Source organism: Siphateles boraxobius, unplaced genomic scaffold (genome assembly GCF_051911475.1).
Source record: "Siphateles boraxobius isolate OS27281-9 unplaced genomic scaffold, OSU_SipBor_1 5, whole genome shotgun sequence".
NCBI lineage: Eukaryota > Metazoa > Chordata > Actinopteri > Cypriniformes > Leuciscidae > Siphateles > Siphateles boraxobius.
In genome coordinates this window covers 3,821,902-3,841,407 of record NW_027509141.1, presented here as the reverse complement: position 1 = coordinate 3,841,407, position 19,506 = coordinate 3,821,902, and the positions used below count along the sequence as shown (strand labels likewise).

Genomic DNA, 19,506 nt, shown 5'->3' with positions numbered 1-19,506 from the left:
GTGTAACACATAGGTTGCGGGAACGGGTGGTAATGGTCAGAAATTTGGCGGGCGCGGGCGGGAACGGGTGGTAATGGTCAGAAATTCGGCGGGAACGGGTGGTAATGGTCAGAAATTCGGCGGGCGGGAGCGCAGGACTCTAAGTTACCTCCTGACACTTATTTTATTGAGTTAATAAGATAATCTTTTTGGAAACGCATCCAAGTAATGCTTTACAATATTAGTTTTCTGGTTTTCTTAGTTACATCGAAGTTGCATTGGTTTTCTTTGACTTATCAAAGCTGGTATCAACAGGGCACATGCGAGGGGATGCAGCTCGGGACTATTTTGAAAAGATTAGCAGTCTTTTAAATAATACACGAATGGGGGATTTTCATGAAATGACTACATTTTTTAAAGTTCAAAGTTGTAATTTTGGTCTGTTTTCAGATTTTGGGAGAGAGTGTTGCCAGCAAAGACAGAGCGGGTGCAACTGCCACTTCAGATCCTGAAGATGATGGAGATGGAGACATCTATACAATGGACCCTGAGCCAGTAGTGGCCCATCGTGAATCACAGTGCAACATAAGATGTTTACATCGTTCATTAGGTAGTTAGCTTATATCTAGCTTTAACCATACATGCCATATACAATCACAAATAAGGATTACATGTCAACATTTTTCATGAACTCCATGGTTACTATTTTGTAATTTACACTTTTCAGACAGTAAACATTAAAACTTATGAATTTCATAATGTTAGAAAAAGATATTTTGTACTGGGTTGCATTAGATAGTGCATGTGTTATTACCAATGAATGTACAATGGTGAACAATTATTAAGATTAATCTCTTTCATCTAAGCTGTTCAGGTAAAGCCTCAGATGGTGGCTGTGGGGACTCAAACCGAAAGGTTAGAGCATCGCAGATCAACTCCACTGGCCAGTCCGGAACAAAGTAATGATGAATGGTCATTTTCTGATATCATCAACCATTCTGGTGATATGTCATGGAGTCCTCTGAGGAGGAACCAGAAGAGCTGGAATCTCTCAGTGACCCAAAGTAAAAACCTTTTTATTAATGGAAACTGTTTCTGATTGTGTATCAAAAATGTCATGGTAAGAATTAATGTGTTTTTTCCTTTTCTTGTTTTCAGTGCTGTTGACAAGTTCATTGTTTGCCAGAAGCAGTTGCTGTCCTTGTTCACGGTTTGCCCTGCATGCTGTGGGGACCAGGGACACATAATGCACCCGGAAGGAACCTTCATAAAAGTTAAGCAGGTAATGTCTTAATTGTCAACTGTCTGTGAGGAGCTGAATTATAGATTTTGAATGTACAGTATGTATATTAATTATTTGTGTCTTAACTATACAGGCATTTCACTGCCTCATCTTAAAGCTGCTTGAGTCTTGAATCTTCTCTCATCTTTCAGGCCTGCGGAACTTGTGGTTATGAGCGTTACTGGCAAAACCAAGAAAAGGTGCATCGAAACATGCCTGCCTGCAACCTTTTACTCAGCGGTGCCATCCACTTCTCAGGTTGCATGGCTACTCAGACCATCAGGATGCTGAAGCTGTTTGGACTGCAGTGCATAAGTCCCGGCACTTTTTTCCGCCATCAGCGCTATTACACTATCCCTACTATCGTGCAGGCCTGGAGGAATGAGCAGAGGGGGATCATCAGGGAGTTGAAGGAGACTGGAGGTGGATTGATCCTGTCTGGTGACTGCAGGTAGAATGATCCAGCTCACGTCACTGATGTAGAACAGGTCAGTGTGCTTTTGCATTAACCTCTAAATGTAACTGTTTTTGACGTTCTTAGATCAGATTCTCCTGGACACTGTGCCAAATATGGTAGCTACTCCTTGATTGAGGATCGGATTAACAAAGTTTTGGATGTTCAACTTGTCCAAGTAAGTTGATGTCACACAGAAATCTTGTGTCTGATTTATTCATTCATTCATCTTCCTCCGCTTATCCGGGGCCGGGTCGCGGGGGCAGCAGTCTGAGCAGAGAAGCCCAGACTTCCCTCTCCCTGGACACTTCCTCCAGCTCTTCCGGGGGGACACCGAGGCGTTCCCAGGCCAGCCGGGAGACATAGTCTCTCCAGCGTGTCCTAGGTCTTCCCCGGGGTCTCCTCCCAGAGGGACGTGCCCGGAACACCTCCCCGGGAAGGCGTCCAGGAGGCATCCGGAACAGATGCCCGAGCCACCTCAGCTGACCCCTCTCGATGTGGAGGAGCAGCGGCTCTACTCTGAGCTCCTCCCGAGTGACCGAGCTTCTCACCCTATCTCTAAGGGATCGGCCAGCCACCCTGCGGAGAAAGCTCATTTCGGCCGCCTGTATCCGGGATCTTGTCCTTTCGGTCATGACCCAAAGCTCATGACCATAGGTGAGAGTAGGAACGTAGATTGACCGGTAAATCGAGAGCTTTGCCTTACGGCTCAGCTCCTTCTTCACCACAACAGACCGGTACATCGACCGCATTTCTGCAGAAGCTGCACCGATCCGTCTGTCAATCTCCCGTTCCATCCTTCCCTCACTCGTGAACAAAACCCCAAGATACTTAAACTCCTCCACTTGAGGAAGGATCTCTCCACCAACCTGAAGTGAGCAAGCCACCCTTTTCCGACTGAGGACCATGGCCTCGGATTTGGAGGTGCTGATTTTCATCCCAGCCGCTTCACACTCGGCTGCAAAAACGTCCCAGTGCATGCTGAAGGTCCTGGTGTGAAGGGGCCAACACGACAACATCATCCGCAAAAAGCAGAGACAAAATCGCGTGGTCCCCAAACCTGACACCCTCCGGCCCCTGGCTGCGCCTAGAAATTCTGTCCATAAAAACTATGAACAGAACCGGCGACAAAGGGCAGCCCTGCCGGAGTCCAACATGCACCGGGAAGAAGTCTGACTTACTACCGACAATGCGAACCAAGCTCCTGCTTCGGTCATACAGGGACCGGACAGCCCTTAGCAAAGGACCCCGGACCCCATACTCCCGGAGCACCCTCCACAGGCCGCCGCGAGGGACACAGTCGAATGCCTTCTCCAAATCCACAAAGCACATGTGGACTGGTTGGGCAAACTCCCATGAACCCTCCAGCACCCTGTAGAGAGTATAGAGCTGGTCCAGTGTTCCACGGCCTGGACGAAAACCGCACTGTTCCTCCTGAATCCGAGGTTCCACTATCGGCTGTATTCTCCTCTCCAGTACCCTGGCATAGACTTTCCCAGGGAGGCTGAGAAGTGTGATCCCCCTGTAGTTGGAACACACCCTCTTAAAAAGAGGGAACACCACCCCGGTCTGCCATCCCAGAGGCACTGTCCCCGACCGCCACGCGATGCTGCAGAGGCGTGTCAGCCAAGACAGCCCCACAACATCCAGAGACTTGAGGTACTCAGGGCGGATCTCATCCACCCCTGGTGCCTTGCGACCGAGGAGTTTCTTGACTACCTCGGTGACCTCAGCTAGGGTGATGGACGAGTCCACCTCTGAGCCCTCAGCCTCTGCTTCCTCAATAGAAGACGTGACGGCGGGATTGAGGAGATCCTCGAAGTATTCCTTCCACCTTCCGACGACATCCCCAGTTGAGGTCAACAGCTGCCCACCTCCACTGTAAACAGCGTTGGTAGGGCATTGTTTCCCTCTCCTGAGGCGCCGGACAGTTTGCCAGAATCTCTTCGAGGCCAGCCGATAGTCCTTCTCCATGGCCTCACCGAACTCCTCCCAGGCCCGAGTTTTTGCCTCCACAACCACCCGGGCTGCAGTCCGCTTGGCCTGCCGGTACCTGTCAGCTGCCTCAGGAGTCCCACAAGCCAACCAGGCCCGATAGGACTCCTTCTTCAGCTTGACGGCATCCTTTACTTCCGGTGTCCACCACCGGGTTCGGGGATTGCCGCCTCGACAGGCACCGGAGACCTTACGGCCACAGCTCCGAGCAGCCGCTTCGACAATGGAGGTGGAGAACATGGTCCACTCAGACTCAATATCTCCAGCCTCCCTCGGGATCCGGTCGTGGCTCTGCCGGAGGTGGGAGTTGAAGATCTCTCTGACAGGAGACTCAGTCAAACGTTCCCAGCAAACCCTTACAGTACGCTTGGGTCTGCCGAGTCTGTCCAGCCTCCTCCCCTGCCATCGTATCCAACTCACCACCAGGTGGTGATCAGTTCACAGCTCCGCTCCTCTCTTCACCCGAGTGTCCAAGACATACGGCCGCAGGTCAGATGAAACGACCACAAAGTCGATCATCGACCTGCGACCTAGGGTGTCCTGGTGCCACGTGCACTGGTGGACACCCTTATGCTTGAACATGGTGTTCGTTATGGACAAACTGTAACTAGCACAGAAGTCCAATAACTGAACACCACTCGGGTTCAGGTCGGGGGGGCCGTTCCTCCCAATCACGCCCCTCCAGGAGTCACTGTCGCTAACCACGTGAGCGTTGAAGTCCACCAGTAGAACGACGGAGTCCCCAGTCGGAGCACTTTCCAGCACTCCTCCCAGAGACCCCAAGAAGGCCGGGTACTCTGCACTGCCGTTTGGCCCGTAGGCACACACGACAGTGAGAGACCTATCCCCGACCCGTAGGCGCAGGGAAACGACCCTCTCGTTCACCGGGGTAAACTCCAACACATGGCGGCTGAGCTGGGGGGCTATAAGCAAACCCACACCAGCCCGTCGCCTCTCACCATGGGCAACTCCAGAGTGGTGAAGAGTCCATCCTCTCTCAAGGAGTGTGGTTCCAGAGCCCAAGCCATGCGTAGAAGTGATCCCGACTATCTCTAGTCGGAACCTCTCAACCTCACGCATCATCTCAGGCTCCTTCCCCGCCAGCGAGGTGATGTTCTACGTCCCTAAGGCTAGTTTCCGTGTCCAGGGATCGGGTCGTCGAGGTCCCCGCCTTCGACTGCCACCCGATCCTCTCTGCACCGGCCCCTTACGTCTCTTCCTGCAGGTGGTGAGCCCATGTGTCTGATTTAGTTACTGATATTACTGATACTGTTCAGTAATAATCAATTGATTTTACAGAGCTCAGAAGTCCCAAGCAGCTCTTGGTGTGAGCTAGAGGGTCTAAAGCGGAGTATGCAGTTCCTGATGGACCAAGACATGCAAGTGTCTGCTCTGATAACAGACAGAAATCGGCAGGTGATGATGCTAGAAGAGATCTAAAGCTGAACAGTATTGACATGCACAGTATCACTCAAAATAAATTCTAAATTCTATAAAATCAATTTGTGTGTTCTTTGTTTTAGGTGGCCAAGTGGGTACGTGAGAAAATGTGTTCAGAAGGAACAAGGCATTTCTTTGACATCTGGCATATTGGGAAAAGTATGTATTGTGCTGTTGGTAGTTCTATATAACAGACTTGTTTTTTGTAGTTAAGTTCACTTTCCTAATAATTAGTTTGCTCTGCTCTGTTTGTCTGCTCTGGAACAGGTGTACAGAAAGCACTGGATGCTGCTGCAAAAGAGAGGGACTGTGAGGATCTGAAGCTGTGGAGGCCAGCCATTATCAACCATCTCTACTGGACCGCAGCTTCCACCCCTACAGGAGATCCAGATGAGATGCATGCAAAATGGCAGAGTATGATAAATCATGTACAGGACATACATGAACACAGCACTCCTGCATTTACCAGCTGCGCACATCCACCGTTGGAAGGAGAGGCAAGAAACAAGGAGTGGCTTGAACCAGGTACAACATAGTAGCCTATGTTGAAAGATGTCAAATGTTTTGAGGCTAAACTTTTTTCAGTGCTTGTTAAGTTTAGTTTGGTTTTATCAATACGTAACCCCATGTGTACTAATAATTACTTGTGTTATGAAATGCAACAGACGATATGACAGAATATGTTTTATTCAGGATCACCAGCAGCCACTAAACTGGAGAGTGTAGCTGCCAGGAAAGCACTGGTAAAGGATATTCGACAATTGTCGCCTCAGCATCAGACATTCTCCCTGGAGGCCTACCATTCCCTCATTCTGCACTTTGCTCCCAAACACACTGGCTTTTCTTTTCTTGGGATGTACAGCAGGTAGTGTTATCACTTAAGTATCGATACTAATAAAATTAGGTATTTTTTTTAGTGCTGGGCAACGATTAATCGCATCTTAAATAAAAGTTTGTTTACATAATATGTGTGTGTACTGTGTATAATTATTTTTTATATATATAAATACACACATATGCATGTATATATTTAAGAAAATATGTTATTTATATATAAAATATTATATTTATATATAATATTAATTATGTATAAATATTGTTATGGCCTCAGCCTTATGGGTGGTGCCTGTGTATTTTTGTGTGCATGTTTGTCTCGTCTTCTAATTGGTGTTTCTTTCTGAGTGTAGGCTCCTCCCCTGCGCACCTGTGGTTCGTTGCTCTGATGGCTCGTGCTGAGCATATAAGTGGAGTGTGCAGGAGGGTGAGACACGCAGCGGTGAACTCCGTGCGTGTCATGATGTCCAGCCGGCTGATCAACTCAAGCTGTGTTCTTTGTATTGTGCCACTACTTTGTTTTATTTGTTAGTGTTTGGTATGTCTATGTTGAGGTTAGTGTAGAGAAAATGTGTGTTACATGCGGAGAGAGAGAACTTGAGAGATGTGAGTTTTTGCAGTCATTTGTTAGTCTGAAAATAAATGCTTTAAACTGCTCTTTGCCTTGCGTTTCCTTTTATGTTGCTGAACCCTTATGAAACGAGCATTTTTAACAACAGGGTTCGTAACATAAATGGGGGCTCGTCCGAGATTTGTGTCCGAGTAGTGGTAATTTGATTGATCTAATTTGATTCAGGTGATCCATATCCTCTGGTTAGGAAGAGTAAGCCAGCGGGGCTGTGCTTAGCGCCAGTCCTGACGACGGTTTACTGTTTATTGTTTTTCTTTATTATTTTAGTTTGTTGTTTTTGGAGGTATTCCGGGGGAGAGAGCGATCTCTTAATCGGTACCCTCTGAAGACTAGGTAGGGTATAGTTAGGTAGGTAGGTCCAGAGGGTGTTGGATTATCCTGATTGCTTTTGCGTTTTCTTTTCTTTAAAGATGGCAACGTTTTAGCTAAAACAATTGTTAGATCAACCTAGTGTTGAAGTTTTAGAGACATGTCGGAAAAATGATTTGTTTCTTATTGCTCAACATTATGAGATTTCTATCTCTAGAACACTGCGTAAAGAAGAGTTGAAAGCTTGTTTAGTGACTAGCCTGATTAATAAGGGGGTATTTCATTCTATGGAGGCTGTTCCTACTGCAGCAGCGGAGTTGGCGGCACCAGCTGCAGGAAGTTCGCCCTTACGTGTGTCGAGTGGTGTTCCAGTGACGCCAGTGATTGAGGTTGGTGCGGAGGTACGTCCGTCTTTTTCATGCCTAAATTTGAACCTCTTTCACTGTCCACAGAGTCATCATCGGGTTTGCGTGCAGATTCCCGTTTGAAGTTACATTTAGCACGGTTACAATTGGAGAGTCAGGACAAAGCTCAGGCGAGACAAGATGATTTGAAGCGTCAGAACGAAATGTACCGAATTGATGCTGATACGAAAGTGCGACTGCGGGAGTTGGAGTTGCAGGCGGTTCCAGAGGTACCTAAAAAATCTATTGTTAAAACATCTAGGTTGGAGGTTAACTCTGAGACATCGGCTGGTCCATCAACTTCGGGTGTTAATTTTGTGCCGTCTGATATTGGATCTGAGTCTGTAGCGCCGTTTTCAACACATTTTGATGTGGCTAAAAATATCTCTATCGTCCCACCCTTCCGTGAGGGAGAAGTTGAGGCGTATTTTCAAGCTTTTGAACGAGTTGCTGTTGCCTTAAGATGGCCAAACAAGGTTTGGGCACTAATGTTACAATGTAAACTATCAGGTAAGGCACAAGAGGTGTGTGCATCTCTCTCGTTAGAGGAAAGCGTGCAGTACGATGCTGTGAAAACTGCAATATTACGAGCATATGAATTAGTTCCTGAGCATTATCGACAACGATTTCGTACCATGAAAAAAGGCCCGTCTCAAACTTATGTCGAGTTCGTTCGCGAAAAGGGCATTTTATTTGATCGGTGGATCAAAGCGTGCAAGGTAACTGACTATAATTCTTTGCGAGAACTTTTGCTGATTGAAGAGTTTAAAAACTGTGTTCCAGAACGTACTGCGTTGTACTTAAACGAACAGAAAGTCAGCACTGTACAACAGGCTGCTGTGTTAGCTGACGAGTATGCATTAATGCACAAAACTGTTTCTAAAGCGTCCGTCTGACTCTGGGGGTTCCTCATTAAAAGAAAATGAAAATCTTTCTGATTTGCGAAATAAATGGGTTCCTACCAGTCTGAAGTCTAATCGAGAGTGCGGTTACTGTCATAAGATGGGACATATTATAGCTGAGTGTCGTACTTTAAAACGTAAACAGGAGCGACAAGATTCTTCATCTTTTCAGCCTCGAGGTTCGTTCTTAGTGAAAACTGTGTCCCCGCCATCCGTAATTTCTCGTGCGACACCTGATAGCTGTTTTCAGCCTTTCGTGTTCGATGGATTTGTGTCGTTAAATGAGAAGGTCGAAAGCCGAAAACCTGTAAGAATTCTCCGTGACACCGTAGGGTCTCAGTCTTTTATATTATCAGATGTTTTGGGTTTTTGTGCTGACTCGGCGTGTAATACCAGCGCGATTGTGCAGGGTATTGAAATGGGTTTTGTGCCTGTTCCTCTTCATCGTGTATACATTTCTTCTGATTTGGCATCTGGGTGCTTTGAGGTTGCAGTTCGTCCCTCTTTACCGGTGAAAGGTGTGGATTTTATCATGGGAAATGACATAGCTGGAGGTAAGGTAATGCCGGTAGTGCAAGTCATTGATGTCCCGTGTAATGATTCGCAGGCTGATGCACTTGGTAAAAATTTGCCGAATGTATTTAGTGCTGTTGTGACGCGAGCACAGGCGAAACATGACATTCAGGAAAGTAATACTCTTTGCGATTCTGTCTTTTCAAAGATTTTGAAAACTGATGTTCTTCCCGATTCTCCAGACTCGTCTAAAACGACTTTAAGGTCATCTGTTGGGTTTGATTTTATCGCTGATTTGTCTGTCTCGCGTGAAATTCTGATCCAAGCTCAGCAAAATGATTTATCATTAGAAAAATGTCGTGCGAGTGTTGATAATGACAAAATGTCGCTGCGTAACCACCAGTTTTACTGGAACGATAATGTGCTCATGCGTAAATGGAGTAGATCATTAAATCCTGAGCAGCGGGAAGATTGGAATGCGGTGCATCAAATTGTGGTGCCTTCGAAATTTCGAACACATGTTTTAAGTCTGGCTCATGACCATCCTTGGTCTGGACACCTAGGGATAACTAAGACCTATAACCGGGTGCTCCAGCATTTTTTTTTGGCCAGGGTTAAAATCTGATGTCGTGACATACTGTAAGACATGTCATATTTGTCAGGTCAGTGGAAAACCTAATCAGGTTGTACCGCCTGCTCCTCTCTTTCCTATTCCTGCAGTTGGCGAACCATTCGAGCGCGTTCTAGTTGACTGTGTGGGTCCACTTCCTCGGGCTAAGTCTGGTTGTCAATATTTGTTGACAATCATGTGCGTGGCTACACGTTTTCCAGAGGCCATCCCGTTACGGAACATAACGGTTAAGACGGTAACTAAAGCTTTAACCAAATTTTTTACAACTTTTGGGTTGCCGAAAACGGTCCAAACCGATCAGGGTTCAAATTTTGTGTCTCGTGTCTTCCGTACTTCGTTAAAGGCTCTTGGGGTGTCTCATGTGGTATCAAGTGCCTATCATCCTGAGTCGCAAGGAGCTTTGGAGAGGTGGCACCAAACATTAAAATCTGTGCTGCGGAAGTATTGTATAGAGACTGGGAATGAGTGGGATGATGGAGTTCCATTAGTTTTATTTGCGGTGCGTGAGGCGCGACAGGACTCGCTTGGGTTTAGCCTGTCAGAGCTTGTGTTCTGACATAATGTCCGTGGTCCTTTGAAAATGTTAAAGGAGGAATTTCTCTGTAACGGTTCGTCTGCGAAGACCAACGTCCTTGATTTTGTATCACATACTCGTGAACGGTTAAACAATGCGTGTACTGTGGCGAAGGAAGCACTTTCTGTCACAAAAGAAAATGAAAAAACATTTCGATAGGAAAGCAGTTGTGCATAAGTTTTTGCCAGGCGAGAAAGTTCTAGTGCTGTTCCCTATTCCTGGATCTTCTCTCTCTGTGCGGTTCTCTGGTCCTTACGTGATAAAAAGTAAGTTGAATGAAACTGATTATATCTTACACACTCCAGAACGGAGGCGAAAAACTCGTTTATGTCACGTGAATATGTTGAAACTATATTTTTGTCGTGTCGAAACAAAAGAGAACACTGAGAATTTGGTTTGTGAACCGGTGACCCCACAATTAAATACTGAGCGTGTTTCATTGCTAGCTTATGCTTTGCCTACCGATACTGCGGACGATGGGTTGAATGTATGTATGGATGCTTTAAGAGGAGGATGTTTTGAAAACTCTAAGGTTTTATCTTCGCTTCCCGATCAACTATCCTATCTATCGCCTGAACAGCGAGAGGACGTAATGAAGCTGATAGACAATTTCCCGACTTTGTTCAATGACATTCCTCCCGGTACTAATGTCATCCAGCATGACATCGAGGTCGGTAGTGCATTACCCATTAAGCAACATGCTTACCGTTGCCCAATAAGTAAGAGAGAAGCAATGAAAAGTGAGGTTGAGTATTTATCGCAGAATGGTTTCGCTGTTCCGAGTAATAGTCCATGGAGCTCGCCGTGCGTTCTGGTACCAAAGGCTGATGGGTCTTTACGCTTTTGTACTGACTTTAGAAAGGTAAATTCCGTCACTGTGGCTGATGCTTTTCCGTTACCGCGGATGGACGATTGCATTGACAGTCTTGGGGGTGCGAAATACATCATCAAGTTAGATCTTCTGAAAGGTTATTGGCAGGTGCCTTTAACCGAGCGCGCTTCTAAGATCTCCGCATTCGTAACCCCTGATGCTTTTCTGCAGTACAAACGTATGGCATTCGGTCTGCGAAACGCACCCGCAACGTTTCAACGTTTAATGTCCATAGTTTTAGGCGAGGTTCCTAACTGTAATATCTACTTGGACGATGTAGTTATTTATTTGTCTACATGGGCTGAACACATGCTGACCTTACATGACGTGTTTCGCCGATTAGAAGCTGCTTCCTTAACGTTAAACCTAAAAAAATTTGAATTTGTTAAGGCTTCTGTCACCTATTTAGGGAAGCAGGTGGGAAACGGTCAGGTACGGCCATTGGACGGAAAAGTGGCTGCTGTCCTCAGTTACCCAGTACCTACTACGAGGAGAGAACTACGTAGGTTCCTGGGGATGGTTGGGTACTACCGGTGCTTTTGTAAAAATTTCTCGAGTGTGGTTGCTTCTTTAACGAAGTTGTGTAGTCCTAAAGTTTGTTTTGATTGGACTAATGAGTGCCAGCAGGCATTTCTTTCTGCAAAATCTCTCCTTTGCAGTGCACCTGTACTGTCTGCTCCAGATGTGACTCGTCCGTTCCAGCTTGAGGTCGAGGCTAGTGCGGTTGGAGTGGGAGCTGTCTTGCTGCAGGAGGGTGCTGATGAAATAAGCCACCCAGTATCGTACCTTTCAGCTAAGTTTAACCGTCATCAGTTGAATTATTCAACGATTGAAAAAGAAACTTTAGCGATGTTGTTAGCCTTACAACATTTTAACGTTTATGTGGGGTCTAGTTCTTCTCCTATCGTCGTTTATACGGATCACAATCCGCTGGTTTTTCTGAGCAAAATGTACAACCATAACCAACAATTGATGCGTTGGGCCTTAATGGTTCAGCCATATAATTTAGAGATCCGTCATAAAAAAGGATCCGACAACGTGGTGGCAGATGCGTTGTCTCGCGGATTAAGTTAAGTTTTCTGTGTAATTTTATGCAGAATCAGTTTTCTTTTCCCTTCTAAGGAAGGAAAGAGAAGAGAAAAAAAATCTGATTCTTCCTTTAGGGGGAGAAGTGTTACGGCCTCAGCCTTATGGGTGTTGCCTGTGTATTTTTGTGTGCATGTTTGTCTGCATGTTTGTTTGTATTTTGTACTGATGATTTTGGCATACAGCTCATGAAAACCCAAAATTCCTATCTCAAAAAATTAGAATATCTTGAAAAGGGTCTCTAAACGAGCTATTAACCTAATCATCTGAATCAACCCATTAACTCTAAACACCTGCAAAAGATTCCTGAGGCTTTTAAAAACTCCCAGCCTGTTTCATTACACAAAACCGCAATCATGGGTAAGACTGCCGACCTGACTGCTGTCCAGAAGGTCATCATTGACACCCTCAAGCAAGAGGGTAAGACACAGAAAGAAATTTCTGAACAAATAGGCTGTTCCCAGAGTGCTGTATCAAGGCACCTCAGTGGGAAGTCTGTGGGAAGGAAAAAGTGTGGCAAAATACGCTGCACAACGAGAAGAGGTGACCGGACCCTGAGGAAGATTGTGGAGAAGGACCGATTCCAGACCTTGGGGGACCTGCGGAAGCAGTGGACTGAGTCTGGAGTAGAAACATGCAGAGCCACCGTGCACAGGCGTGTGCAGGAAATGGGCTACAGGTGCCGCATTCCCCAGGTCAAGCAACTTTTGAACCAGAAACAGCGGCAGAAGCGTGCCTGACCTGGGCTACAGAGAAGCAGCACTGGACTGTTGCTCAGTGGTCCAAAGTACTTTTTTCGGATGAAAGCAAATTTTGCATGTCATTCGGAAATCAAGGTGCCAGAGTCTGGAGGAAGACTGGGGAGAAGGAAATGCCAAAATGCCTGAAGTCCAGTGTCGAGGAACCTACAGTCAGTGATGGTCTGGGGTGCCATGTCAGCTGCTGGTGTTGGTCCACTGTGTTTTATCAAGGGCAGGGTCAATGCAGCTAGCTATCAGGAGATTTTGGAGCACTTCATGCTTCCATCTGCTGAAAAGCTTTATGGAGATGAAGATTTCATTTTTCAGCACGACCTGGCACCTGCTCACAGTGCCAAAACCACTGGTAAATGGTTTACTGACCATGGTATTGCTGTGCTCAATTGGCCTGCCAACTCTCCTGACCTGAACCCCATAGAGAATCTGTGAGATATTGTGAAGAGAAAGTTAAGAGACGCAAGACCCAACACTCTGGATGAGCTTAAGGCCGCTATCGAAGCATCCTGGGCCTCCATAACACCTCAGTAGTGCCACAGGCTGATTGCCTCCATGCCCCGTCGCATTGAAGCAGTCATTTCTGCAAAAGGATTCCCGACCAAGTATTGAGTGCATAACTGAACATAATTATTTGAAGGTTGACTTTTTTTTTTGTATTAAAAACACTTATTTTATTGGTCGGATGAAATATGCTAATTTTTTGAGATAGGAATATTGGGTTTTCATGAGCTGTATGCCAAAATCATCAATATTAAAACAATAAAAGACCTGAAATATTTCAGTTGGTGTGCAATGAATCTAAAATATATGAAAGTTTAATTTTTATCATTACATTATGGAAAATAATGAACTTTATCACAATATGCTAATTTTTTTAGAAGGACCTGTATATACAGTATATACATGCAAATGTTTCTTAAATATATACATGCATATGTGTATATTTATATATAAAAAATTATTATACAGTACACACACATATATTATGTAAACACAAACTTTTATTTTGTATGCGATTAATCGTTGCCCAGTAAAAAAAAAAAAATTCAGGATATTGCAATACTTTTGTAGCAGGTAAATGATGACAGAATGAATATGGCTAAAAACTAATGAAGTCTTGTATAGCGGACCAAAATGTTATGGATTGATAACAGCATTACATATTGTTTGCAAAAAAATAATTGCAAAGTTGAGTCATTGTCTTAGACCCATTTGAACTGAAAACATTAATGTAATGTATTTCTGTTGCATTTCACTGCATTGGGTTAGCTTTGGAGACCTAATGTTCTATCTACTTATCTCCTACAGACTTCTCTTGGCAGCCCTACATTTCAATAGTAATGGCAACAGAGATGTAGCTCGAACCAGTGAGGGTGAGGCACGCTACGCCGTTCGCTACCCGCGGTTTCGGAAAGGTGGCTGGGTAGTCCACCCCATCAAGGAGAAACCATCTTACGGTTAGTAGTTTCACTTAGTTTCTAAATATCTTTTTTTATGTGAGTCAACCATGTTATTAAATGTGTTCTAAACATCTCTCCTCAAGGATACGCAACAAATCCTCTGGTAGAGGAATACTCAAAGTCACCACAGGCCCTACAAGAAAGCAGTGCTGTCTTGTCCTCTGCTGCCCCGCCCCCCCTCACCAATTCCCTCCAGAAGGTTCCCAAGGATGAGGCAGTCAGCCTCCATCTCGCACGACACTCGCGTTTTAACACGTAATAAAAGATAACTTTGACCAATACAGTTTGTTTCACTATGAATTTATTAATCGTCTTCCAAGTGGGGCCACTGGAAACCTTTGTACGTTTGTCCCGCCTCTGCAAACTGCCTCCTTATTGCTGACACAACACATGAAGGTATGGCTTTCCTAATGTCCCTGCCTAGTATTCCGTACGCCCAGCCGACAACCTGTCTGTATGCTGTGTATCGGAACGGCCTGTGGTGGAGATTGGGACCTAATTACATTTTGATCATACCATGTTTTCATAGTAAACAATTCCAATGGTAAATATTGAATGTCCTGTTGGCTGATATTCTACTATACTACACAACACCAAAGTTGTTTTTATAGTAAGTATATGGAAACCACTGAATTTAAAAACCTGCTTAACAGGATTTACTATTTTGGTGTAGAAAAGCTGGTTCTTTAAATTGCAGTGTGAAATAATTTTTGCTCAAAACATACTCTGGCCTGCTGGCTTGGAGAGGGCCATGCTCCTGTCTGAAGTTCAAGTATGCTATCTGCAGCACAAAAGGATTTATACAGGATGCTTCAAACCCTGGATGGAGTGTGAGGCAGGTAATGTCTTCTGGGGGATCTAGGTTTTGGACAAGGGACCAATAGGCGTCGACCTCCCTACAGCACACACTCTCCACTGCTGATGGCATAGCCTCACATCTACCACACAAGCACCTGTTAAACAAAATGTGCCAAGATAAACTCACGCATTTATCTGCATGCCTTACACTCAGTCCACATGACAATAAAATGTCCTTGTGATAATGACTATATTTACATGAACAGAATATTCCCGTCCTAACCGGAACACTAACTGCTTTCATACACATACTCCGTAGTACATGCAAGCTCATTTACATAATGTCCGTCGGAAATACTAGGGGAGTAGTATAACAGCCGGCTAAGTTTGGAAAATCTGGGATCTAAATTAAACATTTTAAGACGCATGTTGCTAGCATAGATGGTGACAATATACATGGATGCTTGAAAAACAACAAAGTCGACAGCAATAATGCTAAATATGATTTATTAAAGATACTGCAATGTGATAAACATGGAGACAACGTTAGCCACAATTAGCTATAGCCTGTGGTCACTCACCAAGACACCTGACCAATCCTCCACCGATTCTCCTCACACCACAACTCTCTCCTCTGTCCATTTACCTTTCCCCTTAACTCTGCCTGACCCCTCTCTCGCCTAGGCGGCTCATAATTATAAGGCAATGGCTCATCGGAAGAGTTGACATGAACTCCTACTGCAACCTCTTCAATGTCTGACTCGGTTACGAAGAGATGAGATTTACCGGCCGTTGCGTCACGTCCAATCAGAGCGTTTTTGACAGCGGAAGTAATTTTACTCACAATTTGTTTTTAAAAACTTTTTTAATGCACATTTATGATTAATTTCTTCACGCAAATCGAGTTCCTACAGTATTTATCTACACGTCTATTCACAGGGATCTTCAACTTGAAAGATGGGCTTTAAGGCCTTAATTTGAGATTATCAAATTTAAGACTTTTCAATGCTTTTAAGACCCGCGGTGAACGAATTAGCAGCTACTCTCAGTGGGGGGCTGGGACACGTTGGAAAGAGGCAGGGAACAGGCAAACCACGGTCAGATGGTTGGAGAGTTGAATCGGGTTGGAAGGAGGAGGACACAGACAGAGTTCAGCCAAATTCACCTCAAAGGGTGTATTTATTAAATTATCTTTTATCTTGTCTTCTTGGCTGGTATATGGGCGTATGGGTATGTGGGTGTGTGCTGTAACAAGAACAAAGAAACAATCAGCACACAACCAGCAATAACAGTTTAAATCAAACTCACCAAATCCAACTTTGGTAATTTGGCCCTAAAAGCCATCCACAATCACTGCTCATATTGCCATCAACAGAATATCAATATAAATAATCATAATATATCATATAATATATAATATAATTATATAACACAACTGTGTTATAGTAACACATTAAAGATAAAGAACAAACATGTACAAACATGACAAGGCATGGAGAATAATTAATTAGCTACCATAGCAGTGGGTTTACAACATCAGTCAATGTAAGGAATCAGAATAAACATTTACGTCTTCAATTACTTTCTACTTCCGGTTTAGGCTACTTCCGGTGGCATAGTACACGCGATACCGCTGTTTAGTAAACAAACACTCGCAGCCAACTCAATTGCACGCTAACAGCCCACAATGGATAGCAAAGGCAGCTGAGAGCATTAGGGGTTGGTGTGGCAAACGTAATACCACCGCAACCACCACCAAGTCAAACATTTGCAAGTGGAGAAAGGGAAGTAAACTCACGTTTGGAAGACGCACACAGGATTAATCACGGGCTAGCAGGAGATCAGGAGATGCGAGTTCGGTCAGGTCACACCTGGATGCAAACAGGAGCACTGCTTGACCAGGTAAGTTATATCCCCTGCCTAATAATTAGTGACAGGTGTGTCTTCTGTGCAACACGTGAGGGAGTCGCAGATGCAGGCAATTCGGGCCAATCATGGGGGATAGAGCGGGCGAGTGACGCTTTTGTACAGCCGCCCCGGAATTTGTCACAAATTCCATACCGTAGAAAGAATCACGAGCTTCTGCCTCCCTCCTCCTCATCCTCATCTTTCAACTCGGGTAAGGGGATGAGCCTCGCAACAGGTCTGATGTACCTCTTCTCACCGACCCTCACCTCCACTGTCCGGACTCTCCCGTCCACTCCGGAGATGACTTGGGTGATCCGTCCAAGTCATGTGATCCGTGGCCAGAGAGCCCGAGGGAATTGAGGATCGACTATCAGGACGGGCTGTCCAACGGTCATGTTGCTGGTATCCCTCCTCCATTTCCCTCGCGGCTGCAAGGTGGGTAAGTAATCTCGGATGAATCTCGACCAGAAGTGGTCAGCAAGAAGTTGACTGTGACGCCACCGGCGTGTCCCGACAAAGCTGGTTGATGCAAAGGTCGCTTGCGGAAGTGAGGAGTCACGACGGCCCATGAGGAGCAGATTGGGGGTGATCGGATCAGGATCTGAAGGGTCGGCTGAGATGTATCCTAGAGGCTTCGCATTCAAGATACCCTCCACCTCTATAAGTACGGTACGGAGAACGGTTTCCAGAATGGGCTGACTGCCAAGGACCACTTGGAGGGAAGTTTTGACCGATTTGATCTCCCTCTCCCATACACCACCAAAATGAGGTGCATGGGGAGGATTGAAGCGGAAGGTGATCTGCTGCTCAGCCAGTTGTTGCCTCAGATTGGGCTCCATAGCTTCAAACGATTTGCGGAGTAACACATCACCTCCCCTGAAGTTGGTTCCTCGGTCAGCCAAGATTTCGAATGGCTTCCCTCTTCGAGATATAAAACGTCGGAGGGCCATAAGGAATGCATCTGTATCCATACTCTCAAGTATATCCAAATGTATACATCGGGTAGTAAGGCACTTGAAGAGTATTCCCCAGCGTTTTTCACACCGGCGGCCCACTTTGACCTGGAATGGTCCAAAGCAGTCGACCCCCGTTGACCAGAAGGGAGGCTTGAACAGGCGAAGACGGGCAGTTGGTAAGTCCGCCATTCTTGGAATGTCTGGCTTGGCTTTCCACTTGCGGCACTCCGGACAGATGTTCTGGTGTCACTTAATGGCTCTCCGGCCCCTCAACACCCAATACTTCCGCCGTATCTCACCATGAACTCGCTCTGGTCCAGGGTGCAGAAGCTGCTCATCATAGCTCTTTATAATGAGTCTGGAAAGGGGATGATCACCGTCAAGGACAATCGGATGTAGGACATCAGGTTCCAACTCCGCCCGGCGCAGTCTTCCGCCTACCCGGATCACGTTCAATGCAGGGTCTAGCTCAGGGGAGAGGGAGATGAGTCGGCTATTCCTCGGTAAATCTCTATCCTTGAGTAGAGCTTGAAGCTCTTCTGGGAAACTCTCCGCCTGAGCTCTCTGGATTAGCAGTGTTTCCGCTGCAAGGTGAGAAGCAGCAGTAGCCGCCCCATCAGAGGCCATCTTGGATACTGCTGCGATCAGCTCTCCTAACCTGCTGTATTGTGAAACATCAGGTAGCGGAAAGGCAGATGTCTTGTGAGTCAGGTAACAGGCAACAGACTTCCTGAGCTCATCCGTCTCACTCTCGGGCAGTGGAATGGATAACGGAGGGAAGACCGGCCACTGACTTTCAGGTTTCCACAAGAACGATGGTCCCTCATTCCATCTTTGACGTTGTGCTAGCTCTTGCAGTGTCTTTCCTCTGGTAATGTCGTCCGCAGGATTGCTCTGGCTATCCACATACCTCCAGCTGTTTACATCAGTGAGGTCTTGTATCTCAGCAATGCGTGTCCCTACAAAGACCTTATACCTGCAGGACTCTGACCTCAGCCAGGAGAGCACGGTAGTAGAGTCACTCCAGTAAACCACCTTGCGGATGGGCAAGGTAAGTTCAATTTGCACGGTGGATGAGAGCTGGGCTCCGAGGAGGGCAGCACAGAGCTCAAGGCGGGGCACCGAGATCTGTCTCCTTGGTGCCACTCTCGACTTGGCCAAGACAAAGCAAACCTGAACCTCACCATCTGCAGGCTGTGCTCTGAGGTAAGCTACTGCCCCATAGACCCTCTCAGATGCATCACAACAGACGTGGAGATCCCATTCTGTTGCAGGGGAATCAACTGATGCAGGCACATAACACCGGGGCATCTGCACTCGATGAAGATCCACCAATTCACGCTCCCACTCAACCCACCGATCCATCAGCTCAGCTGGGCGAATAGGATCATCCCAATCCTGCTTGGTCTTCCATAGGTCCTGAACAATCACCTTGGCCCTCGTCGTGTAAGGCAATATGTAACCTAACGGGTCATACTGACTGGCTAAGGTGCGGTAGACCACCCTCAAGGTGGGCGAAGCCGAGGTCAGTCCTGCCCTGTGTTTGTATCCGAGGGTGTCTGGGATACAAGCCCAACGGAGACCCAGGGCTGGCTCTTGAGGGCCCAAACCCATCTCGGAAAGCCACAGCTCGGTGCTGGTTGACCTTGCTTCTGGAGGGAGATGTTTTACCACCTCTACAGTGTTGCTCGCCCACTGCCTGATCTCAAATCCGCCTTTAGCAA

At 46.1% G+C, this 19,506-nt stretch overlaps 1 protein-coding gene across 1 annotated transcript; it reads left to right on the top strand.

Annotated features, from left to right (window-relative positions):
* Positions 1-1,379: 1,379 nt before the first annotated feature.
* On the top strand, positions 1,380-14,401 carry LOC143712045 (uncharacterized). Its single transcript, XM_077204265.1, has 8 exons — positions 1,380-1,712; positions 1,803-1,893; positions 5,010-5,126; positions 5,234-5,309; positions 5,418-5,675; positions 5,844-6,015; positions 13,969-14,117; positions 14,204-14,401. Exons 1-8 carry the CDS (start codon positions 1,474-1,476, stop codon positions 14,377-14,379), a joined length of 1,278 nt encoding a protein of 425 aa, XP_077060380.1. The 5' UTR covers positions 1,380-1,473; the 3' UTR covers positions 14,380-14,401.
* The last annotated feature ends 5,105 nt before the right edge of the window (positions 14,402-19,506 follow it).